The following is a 19852-nucleotide window of genomic DNA, read 5'->3' as shown; positions in this document are numbered from 1 at the left end:
AAAATAAATTATCAAATTAGTCTGGAAAAAATGTTCCCAATATAAACTATATTTAATACTGTTTTATTGATATCAAAGACACTATTCAAGCAGATTGTTACCACACAGTGACAGCAATCAGAGCTTTCTATTGCTGCTGTAGATTGTTACTATAGGCAGCCTGTTTTTCCTGGTTGTTTTATTAGCTCAGAGCCATTCCATTCATTGGCACAATCATAAAATCATCACTCACACCACTGCATGCTGCCGGGCCCATTAATAATGCTGGCAGAAAGCCAATGTTTTGGTCTGCTTGTGGTGTCCATATCATTCTCTAGTAGAATTACAAGGCTGGGATCAGACCAGATGTCAGAATTTGGTAGCCTTTTCCTTGAGAACTTTGCAGTGGTAGAAAGCACAGGCAGGTGGATGCAAGTGTGAAATGAATTAAATTTTGTTTAGAGTCCTTTAAAGCAATATATTTTTATATTAAAAAAGGCTATTGACACAGGTTCTTAGAAAGAAATCATTGTGCTTGCTATATGCTGGAAAACCTTGCATCTTTCATCTGTGTTCTCTTTCTCTTTGTACAACTGAAGTGGGGTGGAAGTTCACTATGCTGTCACCTTTGATGGAAAAGCCATCAGCAATGCCACCTGGGACCTGATTAACCTCCATTCCAACAAAGTGGAGGACAACTCCTTTATGGGCATAGAGGATAATCCAACAGCTGTGTATACCATCAGTGATTTCCGAGATTATATTGCTGAAATCCTCCAGAAAAATGCTTTGCTTGAAAACACTTCCTTGTCTTTAGACCCTAACTCTCTTCAACTTACTAATGGTGGGTATTAATTATGATGCATTGGTGGGCCACACATCTGATGTTTTTATAAAATAAACCTCAGATGAGTGAATAATTTAGTTGTCCTCTAAATAATTAAAAAGAAATGACAAAGCCAACCACGTTATAGGTTGTTTCGCTCTGATCTTAACCTGGCCAAGTCATTAGCAGTACTATGTTATTCTTTGTCCATTAGATTAGACTCTTCTTTTTTCTTTGACACTGAGGTTTGTGGTATGCAATTTCATTAATACTTCCAAAAATTCCAACAAGTCTAGAAGGGGAAATGTGGTTCACATGATGCGTGTTACACTAAGATTACCCTCAGCTTAGTAGCCCTGTTCTGGCCTTAAGCACAGGAAAGAAAATACCTGGTTTGTTGTTGTATATTCAATAACCCTGCTAGAGTTGGCAGATAAGTGCTGACCATTCCTCTGTTCTCATCTTTTCCTATCAATGTACTGGGGGCATTTCCAGAAACAAAATCTCCCTGGTAAACTTTTTGAAAATATCTTACTCACAAATCTTAGATGAGGGAGGGTTTTTCAGTCAGTCTTCCAAAGCAATTTGTTCAGACTGCTACTGTAGCCTTCAGATACCTAGTATTTATATTTCTACAGTGAAAGAAATACTACACTCTACACCCGAAGACCCATCCTGGATTACTGAGTATCCAGTTGTGCTGGAGCGTCCAGATTTTGATGTGAGTATGGTTCTGGGTGGTGGTCTTTGGACATGTTTGAACAACTTAGTAAGGCAGGGTTACAGCCAACACACAGAGCTTCTCTAGCCTGTTGGTAATGCAGAATAATCTGTAATGAAGACACACTGTATACTGAAGTAAAGCTTCTTTAGAAAGTGAGAAATAGATATAAGCAGTAAAACTGGCTGCTAGAACAGATAGAAGGGCAAATTTCATATGTTCTTTTTGTTACTGTATTGCTTCACCTGAAAGTTCCCAGTTCAGTTTTAAAATGATGTCCATCTCCTTAATGCCAGCAAAGGAATTACAGAAAAATAATAGCCGGTGGTTCTTTTTTTTCCTAATTAGCTTTGGAAAAACCTAGCACAAAGACTCAGGTTCCCCACTGGAGAGGAAACTTAGTATCCTTGACCATGTCTGTACAATGCAACGGGGCTTTAACCTGAAATACCAGGTTAGGTGCCCATGACAATGAGATTGAGTTAATTAGTTCCACCCACAGCTAGAGCTTCTGAATGATGGAGCATTGTCTGTGCTTAAAGATTTATACAGTAGTTTTCTGCTTTGCACTGTGTTGTGTAACACAAATGTGCCTTCCAAGTAGAAATGAGCTCAGTTCACGCTACGCAATCCAGATTCACCTATGCTTGATAGTAGGTTTTCATTAAGTTCATTATGAGATTATGTTGTGAACACAGACACATATAATTTTAGGTCAACTTCTAGAGTCTTTATGGAAGCAAAATTCTCAGTGACTTCACAGAACCCAAATATTCTTGTTAGAACCATCACTGGTATAACAATCTAAATTTCATGCCATTTTTCCCTGAGTTTTTAAAACTAATCATTGATGTCTCAAATGCAAATTTGTATTGATTTGCCATAAATGGCTTAAACATAGGGTGGATAAATATGACTTTAACTTTCAGGAAAAAGCTTTTTCTTTTCTAGAGCTATCTAACTAGATTAAAATGTTGCAGATGTTCATTTTAGTAAGACGACAAATTCTGCCATCTTTACATTCTGTCTGTGGATGCCTCGACAGATGTGCAGGCAAGAAGATTTTAGAGTAGACAAAGCTTTGCAATAATTTTTAAATGAGTTTTAGGGAAGAGTATGTGGAAGAAAATTTCCCGGAACTTATGCTTTTCTAATCATGGACTATGAATAATAATGTCATCTAGGCCTTCAGTCAACAACTGTAATTACGTGAAAGGTACTGAGTATATCCAACAAACAGCTGTGTATATTCTGCAAATCAAGTATAATCTGGAAAGTAACTTCAGATAAATTTAAGAAAATTGTAAACATACTTAAACAGTGAACGAGGCTGAAAGGATTAGCCAATTACTTCCACAGATGTCAAACTGGTTCAAGTAGATAATGTTAAGTAGAACTATTACCTATGAGAAAATGCTTTGCTATTAATTTTTAGCCGATTGAAGTTGGATTTGTATTACCATACATACTCATGACATAGTGTGACGTTATCATGACTTCACCATCTAATTGCCAGCAGATGGTACTAACTAGTCATTAATTCCTTTCTTTGAGTTTTACAGATCTCTAAAAAGTGAAGAAAAAAATCAGTTTTTGAAATCTGTATTTTCTTGTTATTTCTGTTCAGTTCAAACAGGTAGAATGCTCTGGCTTGCTGAATATAATGCCTTCCTGGCAGCATTAAATGGAAAATCAGGGAGGAAGTTCTGTGTTTGCAGTCATCTGTCATATTTGTAAGCGTTTCAAAAGACATTAGCAAAAACCAGAACTTGCCAATATGATATTAAACTTGTTAATATAATGTATTGCACTGTAACAAGAATCTCTGAATAATGTTAGTTGCCATAGGAACATCTATCCACATTCAAATAAATGATGAAGTGCAATCTCTGGCAACCAAATGCTCACATGAAAAAAAAAAACCAAACCCCCAACAAACTCTATTGAGAAGCTATTGCTGGTAGTCCTTATTAATTCTTTGTGGAATTTGTATGTGTAACTTCTTTCTAATCTTGAACAGTAACTTTTTTTACAGTTTTATTTATAGTGGTCAATTTTGCCAAAAAAAGATAATTGCTAGAGCACATGTCTATACAATATATGCACTCTTCAACTGATTGTTACCATATAAATTAAAAAATGTGAGAAGACCAAGTGATGTAAGAACTGGCTATGAAAATGTGATCAATGTAGGCAGATAAATAATTAAATAAAAATACTTCAACTGGCTTGTTGCCAAAGCATTCAAATGTAGCTTGAATTTCAACCAGGAGTAATATTTCAAATAGAAAAGTATTTGGACCCTTCCTGTTATTCATGTCAGTTAAGAAAAAGAAAGATTAGATGGGAATGGTGAGCTACAGAAGTGGTTAAATCAGTACTTTGTTTTGAACTGTAATAAGTATTACAGAAATGTGTGCCCACTGCACCCTTAACTTCACCTGTTACCATTAGCAGTTAGTTAGTTCTTAGTAAATTGCTGCTACTTTAAATTGTTTGACAGTTTTTCATACCCCAAGGTATGTTTTTGTCCATATCAGACTATCTACAGCATTGATGTGTGGGCAGGTATACGTTTGAAGCACTAATACCTAAGTTTAGGCAGTCAGCTTGCTTTTGTTGTCTTCAACAAATAATTTAATCTCTTGATTGATTTTTCCCATTATTATAATACAATAATATACAATAATAATATACAATACCTGACATTTTAATAATATTATAATTACCATGTTGATTATGTAGATGATTAAAAAAAGCTGCTAAGATCTCTTCATACCTTATGAAGGCAGGTTGGGCTGTGTGCATTTATTTTTGATTTAATTAGAAATAGATGAATTTTTTCAGTAAAGAAGGAAAGGAGATAGTGTGAATATAGATGGTAAATCTCTTAATACCATAACTGAAACTGCATTCCAAGCAATCCGAATGGTTTGGTTCCCTTTTTAGTGGACATAACTGGACACAAAATATATGTCCCGAGGATGTGCATTTTACATGTATGTTAGACATGATTAGCAAAGGGTATATATTTGCCTCCTGCTCCTGTGCATTACTTTCTCCCAGAGGCAATAGTAACAGATTTTGCTGTTGTCTGCTGATAATGTCCTTTATTTGTTTAGTCCAACAGGGACAACCAATGCTTCCCCTGTAAAAGTGGAAATACTAATAGTGTGTTTATGTTCCAGGACAGCACGTTTTTAGCTGAACGGCCTTCAGCAGATGAATCAACTGTCAGCAATACCTTGCCCTTCGATTTCACCAAACCAGATTCCACTTCAGACAGTGAACAGTCCAATGATAATGAAATCTGGCCAAGACCAGAAGATCTGGACTCTGAGGCTAGTTTGGCACCTGAAGCTCCGCTCTCCTCAGAGGCTGACATCACTTCTCTGCCTGATGGGTTGAATTTAGAGGATGGGAATCAGACTCCTCATCTGGTCACTGTACCAGTGTCAGCGCATGATTCCGTGGATTCTCTGGAACGGCTTTCACCCTTCAATTATTTAGATGGTAAGTTAGTGCCACTGAACAAAGTTTAAATTACACTTTAAAGTTTCCTGATGCTTACCAAAGGTATAGTTTACTGTTCTGGTTTGAGCGAAAGTAGAATCAGTTTTATAATTTTTCAGCTAAGGTTTATCTAAGTAACCTCATTTTCTGGAAGTTAACTGCATGTTTTTCAGACAGTGTTTCTGACTAGAAGTGCTAGCATGGGACACTGATATACAGGAAGGCTGTTGTTTATACTTATAGAAACCAAGGCCAACCTCAGGCTTGTGGAATGCCATATGTGAAAGGGGCAAAACGGATCATACCTGCAGGAAGGAGCAGACAGGACAGGTGACCCAAAACTGATTAATAGTGTATTCCATTCCATATACATAATACTTGGAATAATGGGAGTCAAACTGTCTTCTTTGATAGCCAGTGTTATCTGTCTTTTTGCCCCTGATAATGGATCTGTGCATTCCTGAATCCAGCTCCTTAGTCCAGCTCCTTACTGCTGTGTCCAGTGTGAGACTTTCACTGTGCCTGCTCTGCAGCATCAGTGGTGGCATAGTCATTGTTGGGTGGGAGAATTTTCACATATATTTTTTATTTTATTATTATTATTATTGTTGTTGTTGTTTCATTAACGTTAGTCTTAGTTTCCAACCCAGAAGTCTCTTTCTCTCATTTCCCTTTCCCTGGAGGGGCTGATGGGGCAGTCTGTGATCACAAATACCCGTGTTTACCAATCAAGCCAGACTAAATCTTAACATTCACCAGAAAGGTCTGGTCTTAAAGGTCTTAACATTTTCAGAAAGGTCTACAAAATTGGATATTTTTCTCTGATAGTTTTTACCTTTCATGTGTGCAAATATACAAGAACAATATGTTAAGATAAAATGTTTGTAACAGCTAACAATTCCTGTTTATCCCTCAGGGAATTGTATACATGATACTTGTTTTATTGTATAGGGGGTTTTTGGAAAAGGGCATGTTTATGTGACGCCATCCAGAGATAACTGATCTCTGAAGTAGACTGACTAGCCTAAGGACGTGCCACACACTTACTGCTTTTTTGCTTACTCTGTAGCCTTGTCTTGGCCTGTAGAATATCTGAATGAATAGTGGGAGAGGTCAATAAAGGACCTTCTGACTTTGGCTTACAAAGGCCAGAATATTATTGTAGAGTCATGATGGGATCATAGAATGGTTTGAGTTGGGAAGGACCTTAAAAATCATCTAGTTCAAATCCTCCTGCTACGGGCAAGGACACCTTCCACTAGATCAGGTTGCTCAAAGCTTCATCCAATCTGGATGATTTCCTTATCACAGGAAACATCCTGAACAGACATCTATAGACAATAATACAAATGGAACTTTACACTTTTCACCATGATGAAATCCCATGGCATTCTCCTGGACAGACTGGCTGCTTGTGGCTTGAATGGTGTACTGGGTTGGCTGGTCCCAGAGAGCTGTAGTGAATGGAGTTAAATCCATCTGATGTCTGGTCACAACTGGTGTACCCGAGGGCTCAGTGCTGGGCCCAGTTATGTTTAGTATCTTTATTAATGATCTGGATAAGGGGATCAAGTGCACCCTCAGTAAGTTTGCAGATGACATCGTTAGATAGGAGTGTTGATCTGCTTGAGGAAGGAAAGGCTCCTTGGAGGGGTCTGGATAGGCTGATGGTCTGAAGCCAGTTGTGTGGGGTTCAACAAGGGTAAGTGCTAGGCCCTGTGCTTGGGTCGCAACAACCTGATGCAATGTTACAGGCTTGGGATGAAAGGATGGAAAGCTACATGGTGGAGAAGAACCTGGGGGTGTTGGTTGATAGACAGCTGAATATGAGTCAGCAGTGTACCCAGGTGGCCAAGAAGGCCAACAGCGTCCTGAGTTGTACCAAAATAGTGTAGCCAGCAGGACCAGGAAAGTGTTCTCTTGTACTTGGCATTAATGAGGACACACCTTGAATACTGTGTTCAGTTTTGGGCCCCCCACTACAAGAAAGACATTGAGCTGCTGGAAAGTGTGCAGAGAAAAGCAATGAAGCTGATGAAGGGTCTAGAGCACAAGTTTTATGTGGAGAAACTGAGGGAACTGGGGCTGTTCAGCTTGGAGAAGATGAGGCTTAGGGGAGACCTTATCACTCTTTACACGTACCTGAAAGAGGTTGTATTGAGGTGGGTATCAGTCTCTTCTCTTAAGTGGCAAATGATGGGATAAGAAGAAACAGCCTCAAGTTTTTCCAGGGAGGTTTAGACTGGGTATTAAATAAAAAAATCTTTATCAAAAGGGTTGTCAAGCACTGGAACAGGCTGCCCAGGGTAGTGGCTGAGTCACCGTCCCTGGAAATGTTTAAAAGACATGTAGATGTGGCACTTAGGGACATGGTTTAGTGACGGACTCGGCAGTGTTAGGTTTACAGTCAGACTCAATGATCTTTACCAATGGTCTTTACCAAATTAAGTGAATCAATTTTTCTAACTCTAAATTTTCTTTTTATTTTTAGTGTCTGAAGATACTGGACTATCTGAAAACTTTTTGCCTTCAAGTCCTCCTCCTCACCTTGTGCCTGAAGAACCTCTGTCTACAGATGATTATGCTGTTCCTCTGCTTTCTACACCAACAGTGGCCTCTTCATCAGTCAGAGAGACTGATAGTAAAGAAATAGTGTCTGCTGAGAAGGAAGAACTAAGTCCTGCAGACAGTAGCGATGCAGACTCTGTGTTGCATGGGTCTGTGGAAGAAACTAATTTTCCCTTAGAAGTACACCCTATGGAAGAAGAAACTGATATATATCTTGGTGATAGAGTTATATATGATGATGGATCTGGTTCAGCTATTGATGGTTCGGGAGAAGAAATGGAACCAAGCATTTGGCCTTGGGAAGAAGCAACACTGGAACCAGTTTTTTATCCTGGTCCTGATAGCTGGCTTGAAGATGACAATGACTCTTCGTCAATCAGAACCGAAGATATTCCTGAAGGCATGATCTTAGACTATATCCTTAACTCTGGGAGTAAATTAGATGATGATCCTTCCAAAGATGAGAATGAAGGTATGGCAAATATAAAAGATTTCCTTGATGAGTCTGAAATATTTGTCTTTCCAGAGACTACAGCTCAGCAGGTACCTGTGTCACAGACGGAAGAGCCATCATCTGTGGAACCATCTACACAGACAGAAACATTGGGCATGCATGATTCTTCTTTTGTTAAACCATCCTTGGATTTGGAGCCTCCAGTGGACCATTCCTTTGTAGACATGCCAACTGGAGAGGCACCTGTCTCTCCATACAGTACAGATCTGTCTGTGGAAGAAAGTGTCCTTACACCTACAGGGGTGATCAGTATGGAGCAACCTGAAGAGTACAGTGTAGGCCAGAACATAATTTCTGAAGCAATTGAACACCAAAATGAAGATGGGACAATGGTGAGAGAACTAATCACAGTGGGGCTGTCAGATGTAACTGAAGCTGCTACAACAGGCCACTTGGACACAAGCTCTTCAGAAACTATTCTAACTGCAGATCTTTCCATGGTAAGCTCTGATGCTTCCACAGTGAACCCTGATGATTCCACTGAAGAGCAGCATACCCTAGATTCATTGTCAGCAAGCCAGGACACTACTGGATCAGGAGTGAAGAATCTAGCTGATGTTTGGCCTACTAACAGAGCACTAGAAAACTTATTAGATCAGATGATGCCATCAGAAGTGCCGTTTGCCACTCAAGTTTCATCTGTAGGTCCTTCTGTAATAGATCAGACCACTGTTCCAGAGGGCTTTGCTGTGCAGGTTGGTACAGACCATGACGTGCAGGTTTCCAAGAGCTTCAGCAGTGTTACAGACTCTTATGTGACAGTGAGTGCACCAACAAACACTGTTGAGCTTCCGTCCCTTCTCCCTCCTGTGGGATCTACAGTGTCATCATCTGTGGCTTCCTCAACAATAGTAGGAGATGAAACAACGAGAATTCTGGATGTTTCAAAAGACCTTGATCATGTGAGCACTGTCCACTTTTCTCCTGAGCTGACTGATGAGGGAGGGAGCATGACTGAAAGTCACATGGAGCTAACAACTCATGTCCAGTCCACAGAGATGGCCAGTGTGGCCTGGGCCACACATGAAAATCAGAATAGTTCTCCTGTCCCATCACGAGCTCTAGTTGTATTTTTCAGTCTTCGGGTTACCAATATGATGTTTTCAGAGGATCTGTTTAATAAAAACTCTCCTGAATACAAAGCATTGGAGCAGCGATTCTTGGAACTGGTAAGAATCATTTCTTGCTGAATGTCCATTACCAGACAGATAAAAAAAATATAATTGGGAAATAATAGTTTGTCAGCTCTCTTTTGCAGAGAGCAACTCAAGACTAGTGTTTACAGGTATTATTTGTTTCCCTCTATGGGAAAATTCTGTCTGGAAATAGGAGAGGTATCTCTTGGGTTTTGTTCAGTGAGTAGTCTCTCTAAAGTTTAACTTTTTAGGACCACGGGTCAGACGCTCTGCTGGTGTCAGTAAGTGTAGCTGAAGTCACTACAACACTCCCCTTACTCACTTCTCAAGTGCTCTGTATTTAGTGTGGAGAGAGAGAGAAGTGAGGAGGTAACTGTGTGAAGTGAAGTGAGGAGAGGGCTGTGAGGAGGTAACTCCTCTGCAACACGTTCAAGCTTAGGGAACTAAGCTGTTCCTAAACTGACTGATGGCTAGCAAAGCCTCAGAGGAATTATACAGGAACAACTGCCAACATTTAAACAGAAAATTTCCCTCACTTGACTAAAATATCTCACATTTTGTTGTGGGAAATGCAGGGAACAAAGGAGAGAAAGGAGAAGGGGACATGCTTGAAGAAAATACCCTGTTAAATGGTGCGGATGCCTGGTGCTTAAATCGAGGGAGAGCACCATGTATGTCCTGAGCATTGTATTTCTGAATCATAGATTTCTGGGAATTGTCTGCAGATTGGCGTACTCTTAAGAACTGTCTGAAGTACTCGGAGCCCTGGCAAGCCACCAGCATGGGCCTCCATTCAGTAAAGTTTTAATACCCTTGCTGTGGGATTTGGATAAAATAATTCAGGCTCCTGATATCTGAGGTAATAACAGTGCAAGTGGCTAGAGCAGATATTCAAAGATTCAGCTTTTCTGTCATGTCTCCTGTGCTGCAGCTGGTGCCCTACCTTCAGTCAAATCTGACAGGCTTCCAGAATCTAGAAATCTTGAACTTTAGAAATGGCAGCATTGTGGTGAACAGTCGAATGAAATTTGCCAAACCTGTGCCTCGGAACGTCACCAACGCTGTTTACATGATCCTGGAAGACTTCTGCAACACTGCGTATCACACCATGAACCTGGCCATTGATAAATACTCCTTGGATGTGGAATCAGGTAAGGATGGCAGGGAAATGCAGTTTAAAGCCAAGAGATTTAGAGCAACTTCTGCTGTAAGAACTTATGAAGGTTCCCAGCAGCTCTGAGACTGCTCACTGCTTTTTCACAAATAAATAAATAAATAAAAATCTGTTAGTGACTAAAGAGATGAAAATCAAAGCAGGACCCAGACTGAGCAAGCTACATGGGGTCTGTAGGGGGACAAAATTGCCTCATTGCTGCCAGGTAGGCAATCTGCACAGGTAACAGCTGCTGCTGCACTCTCCTGGTAAGGCTTTGGCTGCATTAAAAATTTACAGGCCCTCTTAGTTTAATCCACTGATACAGGGAGAAGGTTTTTTTTCCCTGTCCAAGTTAGATAGCAATTTACCATAGAAGCAACTCAGAAATATTTCCTGTTTTAAGGTTAGGGAAAAATAACAGTGCTGACATGTTGGCAAATGGTAGCTGTCCTTCATGGGTAGCTCCCTTAGAAAGATGGTTTAATTAGCATAACAAATCCTTTGATATTGATCATTTAACCGTATGTCAGCCCTCTTAATCTTGATACAAATGAGATATCTCAAATGCTCCAACCTTGTGTTCCTTGCAGACAAATGCAAATCATATCACCTTAGGTGGTAAGTGCCTGAAGTCCCCTTGCCCTTCCTTGCATGCTGCTTTGATATTCTATAACAAGAAATACTGGAGATCAGCTGTGTTTTACTCATTTACAAAATATAGTTCCAGCAAATGAGAGAACATCTGAGGTACTGTACATTCTAGTAAGAAAAAGAACACTTAATACTCTTTTTTTGTTTGGCTTCTTGGTTGGTCTTCGCTATACCACTGACATGCACTGTGAAGAGAGAGGAAAAATTCCTGGAACTTGTTGACCTTAGAATCTTTTGTAACTCAGGGAAGACGCATGCCAGATTTTTGCAGATTATTTTAACAAAGAGATCATTAGAGAAAATGGCAGCAGATAGCCAGCACTTTGCCTCAGTTAAGGTTCTCCTCTCTATAATTAACATTTTCTGCTTTGTGCATTCTCAGGTGAACAAGCAGATCCATGCAAGTTCCAGGCCTGTAATGAGTTCTCTGAATGCTTAGTAAATCGCTGGAGTGGGGAAGCCGAGTGTGTCTGCAATCCTGGCTACTTAAGTATTGATGGGCTGCCATGCAATAGCATCTGTGATCTGCAACCAAACTTCTGCCTGAACGATGGGAAATGTGACATAAGCCCTGGGCAAGGGGCCATCTGCAGGTGGGGCAACCTGAAGTTTGAAGTATGTACTTCCAGTATGAAAGCCCCTTATATTCTCTTTTGTTGTAGCATTCAACAAGATTTGTGCAAAATTCCACAGGATAATGTGCAACAAGAGAGCTGTTAATGATTATCATTCATGGTATGCTGCTGAATGGAGGTTCCAATATTAATATTTGTTTTCCTTTGTATATAACAGAAATGAGACACTAACACATTTCTTTAGTAGAATAGAAACATTAGGAAATTAACTAGTGGAAATGGAATATGGTCAGTTTTTCAAATCACCTTAATTGATCTTTGAGGATAGAATTTATCTCCAGAGGTTTTCTCAAGTAGCAAAGTGTTAGATAATGTCATAAAGCATATGAGAATTAATTTCATCACAAAAATTTGTATCTGAAAATTATATTCATACAGCATCAATATATTAAAATTAGTGCTCTTGGATAAGAAAAAGTAATAAAATTATATTGTTGGCCATTTGGGAAAAAAAATATGTGTGGTTCATGAAAAGATCAAGGCACCACCCCCCTGGTTCAAATTTTTGCTTTAAAAATAGATAGATATGTTATCATAGAATCATAGAGTCGTAGAATAACCAGGTTGGAAGGGACCCACAGGATCATAGAGTCCAACCACTCCTATCAAACACTAAACCATGCCCCTTAGCACAGGATCTCTGTATTTCACCAACAATGGAAAAGACTTAGTATAAGATATAAACAAATTGAAGTTCCCTCTGACATTACACTTAATTTTTTCCTTTTCAAGCAATGTAACTGTCTACTATTTTTAAAAACAAAATACACTTATCAACAAAAGGTAGGAGACTTAACTGTGAAAAACAAAATGACTACTTGTTACGTTACTCTAGGTGATTTTTTTTTTTTTTAAAAAGCTTGTTTGAGAACATCTCTAAAGTCAATCTTCAGGTCCCAGTAGTTAACAGGAGAAATAAAAATGTTTTTAAAGCTACAAAAATGGATACAATCGCATATATAGTATAAATTTTATCATATTTGTATAATAATGTTAACTAGAAACAGGGAATTATCTGAACTCAAGCATGCTCTGGCCACTATTTACTAATAACTTTTTGAGAAATTTAAAGTATGACTTACTACTTTCAGAAACTATTTCAGATATTGATGTTAGAAGACTTAGTTTACTTATGTTTCTTATTAATATGGTTCATTGCTTTGAGTCATAAAATACCTTACAATTTCTTCAGTTCTTAAAGCAAGAACTCCCAAACACACATAATGCAAATATATTATTTTTGCTGGTATATTTGAAGTCAGTATTAACATTTAAGTTCTTCTGTTCAAAACCACAGCAAGGCAGAATACTGGGCAACTGTTGCAAAGATACAATCTTGGACAAATACTTCTTTCTAGTAATTTATTTTATATATTTATTTAACTAATCGTTGTGGAATTCACATTATACAAATGTTCTGCTCATTTAACACACCTTCATTTGGTTTTACGTTACAGTATGATTAAGACAACTTCCTTCTGCCTTTGCAGTGTTATATACTTTACACGTAGTGTTCAATCAAAACATAACTTTTTACTTAATTTAAAAGCCTTCCATTTTAACACATCACAGGATACTCTAAATTGCAAAAATGTTATCCTTCTTTAATTTTACCTGTCTTCACTCAATTTGGTAATTAGGATTATTCAGCCTAAAGAAGAGAAGACTCCAGGGAGACTTCACTGAGGCCCTTCAGTACTTAAAAGGGTCCCATAAGAATACAAACATTGTACCAGGGCCTGTTAATGTAGGACAAGAGGTCAGTTCTTTAGACTAAAAGATTTTAGATTCAGGTCAGATATAAGAAAAAAATGTTTGATTCTGAGGGTGGTGAAACAGTGCAAGAGGTTGCCTAGAGAGATAGTAGAAGCCCCATTCCTAGAAATATTCAAGGTCATGTTGGATAGGGTTCTGAGTAACCTGATCGAGTTGAAGATGTCTCTGCTCACTGCAGGGGAGTTGAAACTAGGTGGCCTTTAAAGGTCCCTTCCAACCCAAACCATTCTATGTTTGTAGACCAAAAAGGGTGTTGATACTACTACTACTACTACAACTAGGAGAAAGTTAGTGCTAGAACATGCAACAGTATTTATTTAGGTTACTTAACTGAGGGCACATCACAACAGAGAGTTAAATACATTTACATTAGCCAAAGCTGGTAGCTTGTTTTTAATTTCCTTGTGTTTCTTTGTTGCAGGTGTCGTGTGGGAGAGAACTGGTGGTACAGAGGGGAGCACTGTGAAGAATATGTGTCTGAGCCATTGGTTGTTGGTATTGCGATTGCTTCTGTGGCAGGCTTTCTTCTGGTGGCATCTGCTGTCATCTTCTTCTTGGCCAGGACCCTTCGAGACCAGTACACGAAGAGTGACACTGAGGAATCACAGGGGTAAGTGACATCATCTAATATTTTAACACACTTCTGGTAAAATTAGGATAATTCTGTCTTAAGTCTTACATCACATAGGTGACAAGCAATAGGATGTACAGATGCCTCCAAATGCCTGGTTTCCTTAATCCATCTGCTGACTTTCCAGGCTGCAGAGAAGCTCACAATTTGTTTATTGCTCCCTCAGGCAGGGTGACAGCCTCTCTTCCATTGAGAATGCAGTGAAATACAATCCCATGTATGAAAGTGATACGACTGGCTACAGCCATTATTACCGGAGATACCCTCAGCTAACGTCCTACAGTTCTACCAGTGCAGAGACATCCACAGAATACAGCAGTGAGGAGATCAGGCACATTTATGAAAACAGCGAGCTTACTAAGGAGGTAAGCGACCTTGTTTTCATGGTGACATGGAAAAGATTATATAAACAATAAGCTTACTCCACACTTGTAATGTGAGAAGCAGGCTCAGGGTTTCCCCAGTGTCTATGGTATAGATAAAGAAGTTGCAACTATGGCTCCTGTAACTACTTAAGACGAGAGAAAGGATTTCTTTCCCTGCTTGCTATTAAGTATAAATAAAGTGATGGCTGTGTTCTGACCTATAATGAATTTCACATGATAAGGGAGCTGACTGCTTAAGTAACTTCATGGGAGTTAGGGAAGTTTGCTGCTATATCACTTGACATGGCCTTTAGCTTTTAATGCCAACTACTTTATGGAAGAGTAGTTATACAGTGAAAACCTGGCACATCCAGGCCTTTTTATAGTTGCGTTTTAATAAATTTTAGGTCTTCCTATAACCTGCAAGTTAGATCACATCCTTCTTCTTGTTCCTTCCTATATACCCAGTATCCAGGGTTATCTCTAGAAGGCTAAAGAGAAGAGAGATACATCCAGGAACGAATGACAAATCCTTAAAAACTGTGAGAGATGTGAATCCAGCCTGTAACTGGGCTTGTAGGTGAAGTAGCTATGAGAAAGGAATGCTTTTGTTAAAGCCTGTTGAAATGCCACATTTTATCTAAACCCTGGTTTTGATTTAAGAGTAAAGTATTGCTGGAGTTTGGTCAAGTTCTTCACTTAAAAACAAAAAATGTATAGAGTTTTAGCATTGAAGTGCCCAATATCAAGCTCTACTCTCTGGAATAGCATAGCATAAGAATTTTATTTTCAAAAAACCAGAAATCAGTTATTTCAACATTATTCTGATCTGTTATGTACTTACAATTGCGTTTCTTGTATTCTAGGAAATTCAGGACAGGATTCGAATTATAGAGCTCTACGCAAAAGACCGTCAGTTTGCAGAATTTGTCAGGCAGCATCAAATGTAAGTGAAATATTTTGTCTGGATAACTAACTCCTTTGATATTTTCTTACGTGGCTTTTACTACGTTACTGTACTTTTCATATGAAGGGTCTAGAAATGCTGGGACACTAGAGGTTAATATTTCGATATTATTGCTGAAGAGGCTCAACCCTTTAGAAGTACTTAAAATAATCAATGTCAAGAATAGATAGCCCCAGAAGGTATGTTAAAAGCAGAGACGAGGAATCCCAAAGTTAATGGGTGTCAGAGAAGCACTCACATCAATTCATGTCCTTAAAAGCAGAGACAGAACCTTCTTAACTCTTCTAGCATAGTTATTCTTGCCTGGTGTTCTATCTAAAATAGAAGTTTAAAAAGTATCATAGTCTATGTTGACTTCTTAAGACCTGGCAACTAAACAAAAAAACAACAGATCACCAGTACAATCCAGTCTGGTATGGTGGGCACTGACCATAATAGAATCATAGAATAACAGAATGGTTTGGATTGGAAGGGACACTTCCCACTTAAGCAAGCTGAGCTGTATGCTTTGATGGACATTAATTGTCTGAGGAATTAATTGTTAGCATACACACTCCCTTTACTCTCACTGTAGCAAGCAGCAAATTACAGCTAGCCGTGTTAGTGTGAAAAATACTGTAGTGCAATTCCTGGGATTTGATTAAAATAGCTACGTAGCAAAAATCTTGTGTTCTGAGGTCATGGAATGGTTTGGATTGGAAGTGACTTTAAAGATTATCCAGTTCCAACCCCTCTCCCATGGGCAGGGACAGCTCCCACCACACCAGGCTGCTCAAGGCCCCATCCAACCTGGCCTTGAACATTCTCAGGGAAGGCAACCCACAACCTGGGCAACCTGTGCCACTGACTCACCACCCTCAGTGTGAAGAATTTCTTCCTAATGTTTGATGTCAATCTCTCCTGTTCCAATTTAAAGACGTACCCCCTCATCTTGCCACCACATGCCCTCGTAAAATGTCCCTCCTCAGCTTTCTTGTAGTCCCCCTTCAGGTACTGGGAGGCTGCTATGAGGTCTCCCCAGAGCCGTCTCTTCTCCAGGCTGAATAATCCCTATTCTCTCAGCCTGTCCTCATAGCAGAGGTGCTCCAGCCTTCTGCTAGATCCAGATAGATCACATCTATTGCTTTTCTTGTGTATACTGCTGTGGTTACCCCATCATAGAAAGCCACTAAATTGGTCATACAGGATTTGCCCCTGGTGAAGCCGTACTGGCTGCCATCAATCACCTCCATGTCTTCCATGTGCTTTAGCATAGCTTCTAGGAGGATCTGTTCCATGATCTTCCCAGACACCAAGGTGAGGCTGACAGGTTGATAGTTCCCAGGGTCGTCTTTTCTACCCTTTTTAAAAATGGGCACGTTACCCTTCTTCCAGTCACCAGGGACTTCCCCTGACTGCTATGAGTTTTCAAATATCATGGAGAGTGGCTTGGCAACCACGTCAGCCAATTCCCTTAGGACTCTAGGATGCATCATATCAGGTCCCATAGACTAATAAATGTTCAGGTTCCTCAGGTGGTCACGAACCTGATTCTCCTCTGCAGTGGGAGGGGCTTTACCTACCTGGTCCCCATTTTGTTGTCCAGGAGGGGTGAGGAGAGTGGTTTTCAGTGAAGACTGAGGCAAAAAAGTTAAGTACCTCAGCCTTCTCCTCATCTGTTGATATGAGGTCACCATTTGTGTTCACCCAAGGTGTATGCTTTCTTTAACCTCCTTTTCTGGTTGACATACCCACAGAAACCCTTTTTGTTATTCTCTGCTTTGCTTGCCCAGTTCAGCTCCAGCTGTGCCTTGGCCTTCCTGACCCCATCCCTACACAATGGGACAGTGTCCCTATACACTTCCCAGGTTCCCTGTCCCTGCTTGCACTGCCTGTGCAGTTCCCTCTTGGTCTTCAGTTTGACCAGCCGGTCTCTTCCCTTTCCTGCCTGATTTCCTATAGCTGGGGACTGAGCGCTCTTGCACTTTATGGAAAGCATCCTTAAATATCTGCCAGTTCTGTTCTGCTCCCTTGTTCCCGAGGACTATATCCCAGGGGGTCCTACTGACTAGCTCCTTGAAGAGCTGGAAGTCTGCTTTCCTAAAATTTAATGTCCTGACTATACTTCTCGCCTGTCCCATATCCCTCAGGACCTTTTACTCCACCAGTGTGTAATCACTGCAACCCAAGCTGCTTCTGATCTTGACGTCACTGAGCTCAAGAATCAACTATGCTTTGTGTTGTTTTTTTTAATTGAAAATAACAGCAGTTCACATTTTTCCATTTCAGTTCATTTTTTCATCTTGAAAAGGTTCAGTATCTCAATTTTCCACAGATGGAAAGTAGTAAGGGCTGCCTCATATAAGACTTAAATCCAATGTTTGAAAGAGACTAACTTAATCATTGCTTCTCTGTTTTTCATTTCAGGAAGCTGCTTTAAGAAAAAAGAAATCAGTAGAACGCATGTGAGAGATAAAGACTACCTTGTTGCCATAGCAATGGGCTCAGATGTAACTGCAAAGTTACTTATAGTCTTAACATTGCATGGATGGATACAGATGTTTTCTAAATGAATGGCTAAAATGTACAGATGTCTGTTTATCTCAATTACTTCTGGCTTTTCTGCATTAAGTGACGTTTTTAGGAGGTGATCAGAAGTGGCAGAGGTTATGGAAGTTCATTTTTCTTTAACTCTGAAATGGACAGTGAAAGTTTGTATACTAAGGCAAAAAATTCCTCAGGTAAGAGAAGACATATGCGCAACCGAAATAAAATGCACATTTAAAATCCCTGTCTGGCATTTATCCCCTCACTGGAGGTTACTCTTGGGATTTCACAGGTAAAAAGCACTAGTGGAAAGAAATGATTTGCACACATTATTTGTAAGAGAGAACTGTTGTGCTAGAATTACATCAGCATTGTTTTAAAGCATTCCTTTGATAAACACAAACTCACCTGAGAAATGATTTTTGTGTACAGATGCCCGACATACATTTTGCCATCTGTCATCAGCAAAACAGAACATAGTACTGAGCCTGCAGGCCTCCTAAAAGCTCTACCCTGCAGTAAGCATCACCACTGCCTGTCAGTAGTGACCTCATGGGTGCCTCAGCAAGGCAGGGTAGTACTTCTGCAGTACAGTAGAGTGTTTTTAAAGCCAGGATAGTTGGTTCTCCAGCTGTTCCTGACAGACACACAAGCTGGGATACTGAAGGGCTTCAATTATACAAATATTCCACATAGGTTAAGTGACTAACATTGACTTTTTTTGTATGTAGACAATTTGTTTGATATTTTGTAAGTTAATATGTATTATTTATTTGTTTTGTGTTTTCCTACCAGCTTATTTTCATAAGCGATTTCATTGTTGAAATAGAAATACAAATAGCTTAATGATTAAATACTACAGCGGCATTTATGCCCACCCTTTTTAAAAACATATTTAGTGTTTACTTAATATTGAATTCAGCCAACAAATATTTGAATTTTCTTTACTGAACTGGGCAATAGCTTGCCACAAGCTCCATTTCAAAATTAGTCTCTGGTATTTAAGTGCATGCATATTTGGGATGGCAGCAGTTTCTGATAGGGAAGGAAAAATATGAGATTATTCTTGGCTTAGTGGAAGTCAATGTAGAATTCCTTAAACAGACACAGTCAGTTTGAAGCATTTTAAAATAGCTGAATTGAGATGGGGTCTTCCTGAGGTACAGAAACAGTTTTATGTAGAAGTTTCAAAAAGAGTTGTGACTACATGTTAAGGTGTCTTGGGGGTCTGTTCAGTCACCCAGTGTCTTTTGTTTAAAGCATAAACACAGCTGTCAGGGTTAGGGCACCTAATAGTCTCACATTAGCTTCTGCTAGCAAACAAGGCCAAGTTATTTGTTATTCCTACAAAGTCTGTAGTTCTTGGCCCACATGTGCCAACAGCCACCTGATACTTTTTAGAGTTAAGTGACAGTGAGAATTAAGTACTTGTCTGTAAGTGGCTTACTTAAACAAGGGAAGATTTCAATGCAACTCTTCACACGTTCTGGAAAACCTCACTGGATCACTGGCATAGTGTCTACTTGCCTTGAGTGGCAGGGAATGGGTATCAGAGCCACACATCTGTCAAAGAAATGCTTACATAAACCACCGTAAGCCCAAATAATGCAAGAGAGCAGGAAGTAAAATGGTGCTAATGAATATTGTTGTGACCAGATGTTATGAGATCGTGCTCCATTGTGCTGGGTGACCCAAAGGCTCCCAGAGCAGCTGATCCAGAGATCCTGAGGCACAGCCCAGTCCCTCCTGCCCCTCCAGCAGCACAGCTGAACTGTCCTGTTACACCAAGGCCTTGTGTTAATGGTAACTGTAAAATGTAGAGAAGTACCGGGCTCAGAGCAGGCATCAACTTGCGACTTGTTTCCAAGCACCAGGGCTACCAGAACTG

At 39.7% G+C, this 19852-nt stretch overlaps 1 protein-coding gene across 1 annotated transcript in view; it reads left to right on the top strand.

Annotated features, from left to right (window-relative positions):
• The window catches only part of IMPG2 (interphotoreceptor matrix proteoglycan 2), a 57769-nt gene extending 39297 nt beyond the window's left edge, over positions 1 to 18472 (top strand). The window contains exons 12-21 of the mRNA XM_069868364.1: positions 579 to 823; positions 1444 to 1526; positions 4715 to 5039; positions 7531 to 9290; positions 10189 to 10408; positions 11447 to 11657; positions 13897 to 14085; positions 14273 to 14471; positions 15338 to 15417; positions 17845 to 18472. Of these exons, the coding sequence (XP_069724465.1) occupies positions 579 to 823; positions 1444 to 1526; positions 4715 to 5039; positions 7531 to 9290; positions 10189 to 10408; positions 11447 to 11657; positions 13897 to 14085; positions 14273 to 14471; positions 15338 to 15417; positions 17845 to 17857 (3325 nt within the window). The 3' untranslated portion in view covers positions 17858 to 18472. The remainder of the gene's footprint in view (positions 1 to 578; positions 824 to 1443; positions 1527 to 4714; positions 5040 to 7530; positions 9291 to 10188; positions 10409 to 11446; positions 11658 to 13896; positions 14086 to 14272; positions 14472 to 15337; positions 15418 to 17844) is intronic.
• Positions 18473 to 19852: the final 1380 nt, after the last annotated feature.

Source organism: Phaenicophaeus curvirostris, chromosome 1 (genome assembly GCF_032191515.1).
Source record: "Phaenicophaeus curvirostris isolate KB17595 chromosome 1, BPBGC_Pcur_1.0, whole genome shotgun sequence".
NCBI classification, from domain to species: Eukaryota; Metazoa; Chordata; class Aves; order Cuculiformes; family Cuculidae; genus Phaenicophaeus; species Phaenicophaeus curvirostris.
Note: the sequence above shows the minus strand (reverse complement) of the source record. Positions and strands in the feature narration are given on the sequence as shown.